Here is a 10,712-nt window from a genome sequence, read left to right as displayed (position 1 = left end):
ATATATGTGTGTGTATGTCTGTGTCTGTGTGTGTGTGTGTGTTTCTGTGCGTGTTTGCGTGTGCGTGTGTTTGAGTGTATATAAATATATATATAAGTAGGTGTGTCTGTCTGTTTGACTGTGTCTACGAATCTGTACCAAAATGTACAAGTATGAAGATACATTCCTATATATATAAATATATAATGTATATATATATATTATCAACGAGTACCAATATACGTACCCATATATTGTTGTATATTGCTATATATTGTTATATAGTGTTATGTCTGTACACATGTATGTAAATATGTTTATAATTACATATATGTATATATATATTATATGTATATGTGTGTGGATACGTGTGGGTGCGTGTGTATATATGTTATGTGCAAGGTAGTGTATCATGAAGTATCAATCCATATTTAAATGTTTATGTGTGTTTGTGTGTGTTGTGGTTGTATATGCATATATATATATATATATATAGATGTCTTGTGTGTCTGTATATATGTATGTATGTATGTATATGAATGTATGCTCGGATATATATATGAACAAACATTGGTATATATTGATGTATATAGGTTAGGGTGGGTGATTGTGTCTTGTACGTACAAGAGCACGTGTACGTGCTGTGGTCATACCACTATGTTCGTCGCTTTGTGTATAGATAAAGCCTTTTTGTTTATAGTTGAATCCTATTTGTTTTTCATCCATATATGTGTATGCTATGCACCTACTCGAGGAGGTAGCGAGAATTAAACAGTTTATGCCTATATTATATGCGAGACGTTGCAGTTCCGCCGCCCATTGAAGCATCTGCATGTTTTTTCTCTATGAAAATGAGTCCATTCTGTTATATCCAGGAATATATATTTTATATGTATATACACGAGAATTGAGGTTAACCAAAGCGAATCGGCAGATGTTTGAGTTTGGAGACTACGCACATAAACAAATACATACACCGAGAACTCAATGATAGCCACTAACCAAGGATTGAATCCAGCCTTCCATGAAGCAGTAGTGAGCTATGTGTATACACCGCAGATGAAGCTTGTGTTGTGTGCGAGCTGAAGTCTGCGCCTGAGGCTCTACCGGCGAATAGTACATTCCAATCCAAATTGGTGGCAAACAGTCTCATATGTTTATTTTTCATCGCGCGGTGCTCCCCTGTTGATCGGCCCACAACTATTCACAGTGTGCATTGGCAGTGAACACATGGGACAAGAAGAAGAAGAACAGACACATAGTACGCGGATCAGTAATCTTACCGAAGTCAGTTGGCAAGGATAAGAAAATTCTGGTCATCGCCGAGGTATTTTCTGTTTTGTTTATTTTTTTATACCCCGAATGCAATGCGTACTTCAAGAGCGCTGTGTATCGTGATGTGTGTACGATCCAAATCGCTGTAGTTAAAGTGGGGTGTGAGTATATTACATCACAATAGTACCTGAGTGTATTACATCACAATAGTACGCATGTTAGGCAGTCTTGAACTTGCCGCACTTGGTGACAATGAGTCCCTGGAGCCATAGACGGTACATGGAATGCGCTCTCCGTACAAGAGTCCTCACCAATTGGCATGCGCTTTGCTGGATGTGTCTAAGGCTATGCAAGTGTATAAGGAACAACCCGGGAATGCATCCATACGCTTCGGCTTTGTGGCGACATCCAATTTTATAAGTAGCTTGATAATTTATGCCACGTGCATCAAGCGTGTGTATCTGCAGATACGCCAGCCGCCTGACACGTGCTTGGCGTTGGATACAAACCAGTCCGATGTATATCTGGAAAGTGTATTTTATATCTGGATATAAATTAAGTATATTTTATATCTGGATATGAATTAAGTGTATTTTATATCTGGATATGAATTAAGTGTATTTTATATCTGGATATGAATTAAGTGTATTTTATGTCTGGATATGAACTATCGCTCTGCGTTGCATATTCTGCACAAGTGCGTGTGTGTTCTACTTAACGTGCAACTCAGTCCCAGCGAACTCATGGCGCGTGATGTCCCTCATATAGAAAAATCTAGTTCGAATTTGCAGACAGGCCCCCTGCTATGTTCGACAAACAATTGTGTGTGTGCTCAACCTATCGGCGTACCATTTCTATTTTCCAGGACGAGGAAGCAGAGAAGGCACAAGAGGCCGGTGCAGATCTTGTAGTTGGAAGCGATGAGATTCCTAACATTGTATGTACACACCATTGGTCTAAGTCAGTCTACCACCGCTTTACCACATGACGATTGAGCGAGTGTTTAGTATTTTTTGCTTGCGAATGGACCCGACCTCTCTTTATGTGTACATATTTATGTGCCTGTATCTATACGTGTCTATCTGCATATATATGTGTAGGTAAGGCTCGGTATAATCAATTGCTTGTTGCCAGTACATACCTGTATATGCAACGGAAGTAAGTCATTTTTCAGCAGAAACGTGTCTGCATATGTTCCTATACACTAGCAAGATGAGCATGATTTTCAATAGTTTCATGTACGTGTATATGATTTAGTGTACAACATCATGCAGACACGTATGGTTTCACTCGAATATCATACATGTATGCAAATGAATAGTGTTTGTTTACCTTCTATTCATTTGTGCCATCAAAACTCTGTGTGGATACGAACACGTATGTTCCTTGTGCGACCGCAATAAACAAGGTAGATCCTCGCCTTCCACGAATTATGATCGTATAGCTATTGCAGCGTTCGTAGGGCTTCTCAACGTTCGGGCCTCATATACGTCGGTGTTTGTATCCGTAATTCGTTATGTGTGGATGGGACCTGTGTGTGGGTTAATACATAGATCAAGGACGATTGGTTGATTGTAGCCATATTACATTATATATGTGTTGGTTCCAGGGGAGGGTACATACATAGCTATAACACGATTGGATTTTTGTATCCGCACTTGTTTCTCCCTTGCCTTCGGTGATTCTAAACCTTCACATTGGCGTATCAGGTATCTGGCGCATTCGAGTTTGCGAAGTTCGACTTAATATTAACCACCCCGGAGATGCTCAAAGCCTTGCGCCCGGCCGCTCGTAAACTGAGAGGACTGACTCCCACGGTGAAGAAAGGTGAGGAGTGGGTGTAGTATTGTGTATGTTCTTGTGAACCATTGCATTTTCAGACTGTAGATAAGGATAAGGTGATAGATTTCTGAAGCCTAAGAGCTCGCGTCAGTCGGTAACCAACTACTTTGACTTAATTTATGCCGGCGCAAACCTGTATTGATCGATTGTTGTGAAAGTTATCTTGCTTGCCCCGGCGAACTTCGCTTATGAGCTGACAATGCGCACACTAGCGTAGCATAGTTTGGCTGCAGTACGAAAGCGTGCAAACGTATCGTTTGATATTCTGTGTTGTGATTGGAGCGACAGTGTACCTGGTAGGCGATTCTACCGGCTTTCTTTCTGTTTAGTCATACTTAGAACTTCTTGTGAAGGAAGAAGCCGTAGGGAGATGGAAGTGTGCGTCTCTTTGTGGGTTTAAGTTTTAGACACAGTAGCGTAAAAGGTTACCGCTACATTTGCGGGCAAAGGCGACTGAGTGCGATGAAATTTTTTACGAGATCGGATGTACGTCATATAGTCAACCGCATTCTACGAAAGCTTGCGAATCTCATCACAATATTCAGGTTACAATACGGGCTTGTCTCACATAATCAATACCAACTGATATTCGTTTACAGGTACTGTGTTGACGGACATAGCTGCCGGTGTCAAGAAATTCCGAAACAGTGTGGAATTCAAAACCACGAAGACCGGGGTTTGTAACGTCGGTCTGGGCAAGGTGTGAACACTTATAGGCAATGGGGTGGTGCAAGGAAGTTGTCATACAAGCATAAGGATGTACTATAATCATGAGGATGTACTATAATCCCGTGTGGATTTATGACTGGCGTTAATTTTGCCGTCGCGCTTATTAGACAATATATATATATATAGATAGACTAATAGATAATAGATAATAGATAGATCTATATATTATATATTATTATATATATGTGTGTGTATGTATGTATATATATATATATTATTGTCTATATATGTATGTATATATATATCTGTGTGTATGTATGAACATGAATATATATAGCGTTAATTTTGTCGTCGCGTGCTTTATAGCTTATATATATATCTGTGTGTGTGTATGTATGTATGTATATACGTGTGTGTGTGTTTGTATGTATGTCTGTGTGTGTATATACATATGTATGTAATGACTACGGCCATCTAGTAAACTCATCGATTCATTTCATATGCCATGTGCAGCTCACCTTGGACAATGAATCTCTGAAGGCGAACTTGCTTGCATACCTGTCGGGAATACGCACGTTCAAACCCGAAGATACTAAAGGTGTGTGTGCGTGACCATGTTGACGCGTAGTATTGTAGTACTGCTAGGGTGGCGTGAGATGCGATGTTGTAGGCTGATGTGCAATTGTACGCATACGCTGTTGTGTGAGTGCTCTCACAATCGGCGTTCACTCTTTTATGCAACCCCGATGCTCGCAGATGGATGCGGTCTATGCCAAACATGCTCACGATCTTTGTGTCAGATCGCATGCTGGCATCTCCATTGCATAATTCCTGATGTGAGCAATACCGATTGCCGTGCACACTCACTCTGTAGTCAGGAGCCACTAGCGGGTCGATAGATAAGGTTATACCCATCATCACACTGAGCGTTTTTCTGGTTATACTGTCCTATTTGCACAGGTGAGATGCTGCAGAAAGTACACCTCACCACCAGCAGAGGCCCAAGTGTGGAGATCGCGATCAAAGAACTCAAGGCTCTAGGTATTAAGTAGTGGTGCTTTTTTTAGTCAAACGGTCGAGCGTGTCGGATAACTGCCCAGCCCTCCAGCCGTACCGATTGTTGTCAGAACTTCTAGGAATAAAATCTCGGACTATTGAAAACGTTTGTCGCTATTAGCCGGTGATACTGAAGCGGTGAGTCTTGGTTCATGTTTTTGTACCTTGGGAGGACTTAGGGACAAGTGCATTCGCCACTACCTACATACTTTGACTGGCTGTCTTGGGGCCGATTGTGAGGCTTATTGAAACTGTTGGCTGCAGTCGATATCGAAAAGTATTAGTTCTCACTATCAATGGGGACCGGTGGCCGACTGGCATACCCTGTACAATGTTAAGTATACTTCATTGAAAAGTTCAACAGCTCATATTATATTTATATATATATGTATGTATATATATATATAGATATATATATATATGTGTGTGTATATATATATATATGTTATGTATATTTATGTATGTACATGTATATGTAGAAAATTTGTATGTATGTGTTTATAAGTATGCATATGTATTTATATATATATATATATATATACATACATATTTACGTATGTATAATGTGTATGTATATAAACATATATATATGCATTATATGTGAATGTATATACACACATATACATGTATATAAGCGTGTGTGAGTGTGTATGTATGTAGGAATGTATGCATGAATGTATATATATTCATATTTATCTGTGTGTGTTTATATATGTATATATATTTGTTTTCTAATATATATACATATTTGTTTTCTAACATATATATGTATATGTGTATATATATCTTTATATATTTATATATGTTTGAGTGAGTATAAATATATATATAGATATATATATATGTATATATATATAATATACATATATATATATGTATACATATATATATATATGTATATATATATATGTGTGTGTGTATGGATAGCCAAACCTTTATAGATTCTGTACACGAAAAGGTTCTTATTCGTGTCACAATGAAAGTGCGTATTCATATACGTATACGAGTTAAACACGTCGCGCATGCGTACGTATTAAAATATTCCCGTAAGCCTTCACGTGTGGTTCGACTCGACACTATTTCAAGACCACCTCTCAAATCGTCTAAATTGAAGTGCCAGCATATTCTAAGTGAAATTGTTATACACCAATTTGAGATGTAAAGTACAACTGAAGGAGAGATAGATAGAGCAATGTTAAATGGCATTTCAGATAGCGAACGACAGGGAATATAACATAATGCATCTCTTTATTATTAAGCGCGAAGCATAACTTCAGGTTATGCCGAGTTAGCTATGCTTCGTACACTCCCACAATAAAAAAACGCAACCATCGCAACATGGTAATATAATCTTCAATTCTCGAGTATTCAAATCGACGTGCCAGTTCGCATGGTCCACACTCGACAAACCCGATGCGCATGGTTAGCGTGCTCCCAACCTATTTGCGAAAGTGAGTAGAATATATTATGCCGTTACAGATACTGGTTCTCTCTCTTTCCTGGCTGTGTGTAGACGTAAGGCACTACGATACACAACACATTAAATTATTCAAATGTTGACAAGCAAACAACCCAAATCAGCTGAACCAAACCAATTGATAATAATAATAAAACAAGTAATACATCCCAAAAATCGTGTAGAACCTTAGAGGTGTCGATCTAATTGCGTCCGGATCGTGCACTCTTGGACCCATAATCCAACCACTCTGGATCGCCCCCATCGTTCTTGCCCTTGTATGCGTTACGTTCAGTGTCGCGGTGCGCATATCTTGAGTGCTCCCATCCTAAGAAGCAGACATGCAACAGGGGTGAGCGCAATTTTTGGGCTCAAGATACGTACATAATATTTTAACACATTATTACGGTTTGTAGACGTGTGTATACCTCAAAAGCCTAGACGTATGTATGTAAACCAATTACAAATCAGAGTACCTCAACTTTTGGGATCGTGCGATCCGTATCGACGTACATAGGTACCTATTTCATTTATTACTCCGATGGAAAACGTGATAATTTAGTCACCCTACCGGATATTATCTGAGGCTCCGGGGATGGAGGAGAGTTGTCTTGGTTGTCGGACATCTTTTCGAACGCAAGATTACTTTCAATAGTGTATCCGAAGGCTCTCTGAGGAAAATGGTGTGGGAAAAGTCTTCCCTGCTGCACGCCAGACGCATGCACAGGAGGAGGGCCTTGGTGAGTGGTCAGAGCGAGAGCACTGTAATTTTTTTGTCGTATATTTTTTGTTCAATATAATTTTTTCATTTTTGAGGCAGCTTTGTTCATTTTCAGGGATATTTTGAATCTCAAATCGGTATTCTGAACAAGTCTGGGCCAATAATCTATACAAAAGGTGATCTGATTGGATGTAGGTGCATTTTTAGTGTAGAAGATCTATTTCAACTTTTTACTAATATTTAGTATTTACTATGTATCTACTAATTTAGTAGAGTATAGCTGTAGAGTGTAGAGGTTCATGTACTTGCTGAGGGCTAGTAGGAGAGACAACAATGCTAGACGAAAAGTATGTCAACTATGTACCGAGCTGTACTCACCCCACGCGGGAAGTACTGCTCGTACAAGTTATGTATTATTTCAAAATAGGTCTTTCCTTTAGGAAAATATGTATCTACCAGCCGTTTACAATTATATTGCGTAGCGTGATGTGAGAACTTCTATAAAAACATTTCACTCGCATGGTCTTGGATATTCATATATAGTGTCAATTACACTGTTTTATTTTACAAATATACCTACACCACTCCTCAATTCTATATATCTACCGGTCGTCTATATTGTGTTGCGTGACATGAGAAGTTCTAAAATTATATTTCACTCGTGTTTAAATATTTTTGTATTGTCAATTTGCCATAAGTATTTTATTTTAGGAATATACCTACTTCACTTCTTAATAGAAGCCAGCTGTCAAGTGCCAAACCTTGTTACGCTGGAATGTACTCCTTTAGTAGGCATTATCGAGTAGGAACTGCACAGGATAGGCGACTGACACCACCAACTCGTCTTGGATGTGTTGCGCATTGTTCAGAAGCTGCTTCGCGGCGGTGACCGCTTCGATTGCGTATTCAATAGTTGTTAGCGGTCAAGAGATAGTTGTTAGCGGTCAAGAGATAGTTGTTATCGGTCAAGAGATAGTTGTTAGTGTTCAAGAAAGACACCGCCTCGTACTTATCTGTCCACGAGTTGTTCAGCGTCTGGATCATCGCCGTCTTGACTTCGAACAGGGCGGGATCAGCGACATTCTTGCTTCAGTAGATAACGCACTCTCGTACTTTCAGGGGGTAGACTGTCTGCGAATCTATTCAAGGGATCAAATTGGTCGTAGTTTTCATTTGCGGATTTCTCGTGATGTCTGTGATAGTACTGCGCTTGTTCGACAGCCTCGGGCAGTCTTTGGAGTAGTCTGAGGTCCATTCAACATTTGGCCAGGCGCATCTGATCGACGTATGTATTCCAGTGTTGCTGTATACCAACAGATACTGTAGACCATTGGTCCATAGATGCCAATCCCTCGTACTTACTATCTTCATCAATGAGATTAATCGACGACCATAATTGCTCAGAAATGACGTACGAACGAGGCCACATACGCACATCAATGGTATCCTCCTTTATTATTTTGCCCCACAGTGTGACCTCTCCGCCCTTGATAAGTTTTTCTTCGTTAGCCGTGAGAACAATCAGGAAGGTAAACAGAATATGCCATGTTTGATACCGCAAGTTGACCGGTAGCTGGGTAGGGTATGTTGCCCACCAAAATGTCTCCGCTGAGCTGGCCGTCACAAGTTCGTCCAGAAAGAGGTCACATTCTTAACTGTCTTCACGTCAAAGACAGCCCGATGAGAACGGCCGGAAACCCCGATAAAACCGAGTCCCTTTTTGTGCATGAACGAGAGTGAAATCTCCGTGCACTTCACTGCCACGCTTGCGCGGTGCCATGAATTGCCAAGTCTCCCACGTTTCGCCGCTCGTAACCGCATCGTCAACTCGAAGCGCATGTGGCAACTCCTCATTACGGTAATGCATCAAGGCTGCTTGTGGCTGACCGGTATAAAAGCCAGTCAATAGAATACCTTGGAATCCATCGCGGGCAGCTTCTCCGAGAGAGCCGTGGCCTTTCCACAACTGGATCAAAACATTTCTCGACAGATTAGCATGGTATGTTTCATCTCAGCCGATCATCTTGCGGCCTAGTATTCCTAGGAGTTTTTCTACGCGCGCATTAAAACTAGCGAGCAACACTAAATCATCAGCAAGATTCTCCTCAATCATGAATGCTTGTATTGTTGCACCTTCTGTCCACTGCTTAGGGTTGATCTCGTCGCCGCCAATGTGTATATACTCGTCTGTAAAGATGCTTGTGGCCTCCTTCATGATTTTGGTAATAAAATTATACACTTCGGGCAACGCTGGGTATAGGAAGGGCTCAAAAACACCCCATTTGCGCTCTATAATATAATCATCGCAAAGCTCTGCGATTAGCTTGGGATACGCCATCGCTATAGCAGATGCGTGATCCGGGATATCAAACTCTGAAACCACTTTAATCTCAAATTGTCGAGCATACTCAACAATTTCCTTCATTTCTTGCTGTGTGTAGTAGAGATTATCAGCTCCTTTCCCTCTTGTAAGTCAGGGTATGTCAAGGACGCAAAACGCCATCCCTGAATCCCTGATCATCCGTCAGGTGCCAGATATTTGTTTTTTTTAATCTATTTTATGATTTAAGCCTTTTTGACGACAAAATCTTTGAAACTGTTTTACTCCATGTACAAACTGATTCTTGATTTTCTTTGGACAAGATCACAATTCACAAGTCTGATGATACGATAAAAAATTCAAGAATATTGAAGGCAGATTAATTTGCTTTTGTTTTTAAAAAAAAAGCAATGAAGTCAAATGAAAAACAATTTTCAATTCCCAGACCCAGACTTCAGGGGTAGTCTGCCAGTCTATCCCAGGCTAAGCTCATTACGTTATGAGGGTACGGAATAGAAGTTGAACGCAAACGAATAATTATTCAATTTTAAACCTATATAATGGTTATAACGTGATCTGAAGGGCTTACCTAAATGTTTTTAAGACTGGTTCGTATGTTAAAATCAGTACACACATAATTGTTTAGACCCGCAAGGTGCACCTAGAAGCTTACAAAGGACCGCAATATACCTAAACGTATATTCATTCAATTTATAAAGGTTTTAACGGAAAACGGTTTGAGGTTAGAATTGATTCTTATGTCCCCAACATCCTCCCCACTCCCAGGACTAGGCCCCAGAGTCTGTCCCAGCCTCCCCAGGGGCCCAGACTCCAGAGTCTACCATAAATACCAGTCTTGACTCTTTAAGTCTGCCGGTCTATCAGTCTATGTACCAGATTACCAGTCTACCAGAGTCTACCAGTCTGAGCCTATTATAAAAATAATCAATAATCCACGACCCCCAGTCCTGCAATCCTCCAGTATCTTCCAGACTTCATGTGTACCACAGCATCATAATACACGCCAAGCAACCCCCAACCAAACCCCGCCAGGTGAAAATTAAGAGACCACCACACAGCACTGGTTGGAACTCACCTTTTGCTTGAAAAAAATCGTGTATGGATAGCATGACAGTTGAGAACGTCACGACTTCGGTCGTCGCACTGAATGACGGTAGAAGTATACCTACAATTGGATTGGGCGTCTATCAAGCTGAGCCCGAAGATACATACAGAGCTGTCACTGCTGCTTTGAAATGTGGGTATAGACACATAGATACTGCCCAGCTTTACGGCAACGAGATGGACGTAGGTAGGGCCGTCAAGGTATGATATCTGTATTCTGGCGCGATTCAGAGAAGTATAGAACACCTGTCGCAATTTTCTACCCTTTT

At 40.4% G+C, this 10,712-nt stretch overlaps 3 protein-coding genes across 3 annotated transcripts; 1 reads left to right on the top strand and 2 right to left on the bottom strand.

Moving 5' to 3' along the window:
* Window positions 1–966: 966 nt before the first annotated feature.
* On the top strand, window positions 967–4,927 carry SARC_03357 (50S ribosomal protein L1; the record flags this gene model as incomplete). Its single annotated transcript, XM_014302856.1, has 7 exons — window positions 967–1,014; window positions 1,190–1,306; window positions 2,120–2,191; window positions 2,964–3,081; window positions 3,696–3,796; window positions 4,279–4,363; window positions 4,726–4,927. 7 exons carry the CDS (start codon window positions 967–969, stop codon window positions 4,815–4,817), a joined length of 633 nt encoding a protein of 210 aa, XP_014158331.1. The 3' UTR covers window positions 4,818–4,927.
* Window positions 4,928–6,480: 1,553 nt separating this feature from the next.
* SARC_03356 (hypothetical protein) lies at window positions 6,481–6,903 on the bottom strand (the record flags this gene model as incomplete). The annotated part of the gene is made up of 2 exons (XM_014302855.1): window positions 6,481–6,605; window positions 6,849–6,903. 2 exons carry the CDS (start codon window positions 6,901–6,903, stop codon window positions 6,481–6,483), a joined length of 180 nt encoding a protein of 59 aa, XP_014158330.1.
* Window positions 6,904–7,904: 1,001 nt separating this feature from the next.
* On the bottom strand, window positions 7,905–9,423 carry SARC_03355 (hypothetical protein; the record flags this gene model as incomplete). Its single annotated transcript, XM_014302854.1, has 5 exons — window positions 7,905–8,053; window positions 8,112–8,230; window positions 8,357–8,571; window positions 8,731–8,880; window positions 9,055–9,423. The coding sequence occupies 5 exons, from the start codon at window positions 9,421–9,423 to the stop codon at window positions 7,905–7,907; spliced, it is 1,002 nt and encodes a 333-aa protein (XP_014158329.1).
* Window positions 9,424–10,712: the final 1,289 nt, after the last annotated feature.

Source organism: Sphaeroforma arctica (assembly GCF_001186125.1).
Source record: "Sphaeroforma arctica JP610 unplaced genomic scaffold supercont1.169, whole genome shotgun sequence".
In the NCBI taxonomy this organism is placed as follows: domain Eukaryota; class Ichthyosporea; order Ichthyophonida; genus Sphaeroforma; species Sphaeroforma arctica.
This window is presented reverse-complemented; position numbering and strand designations above follow the sequence as displayed.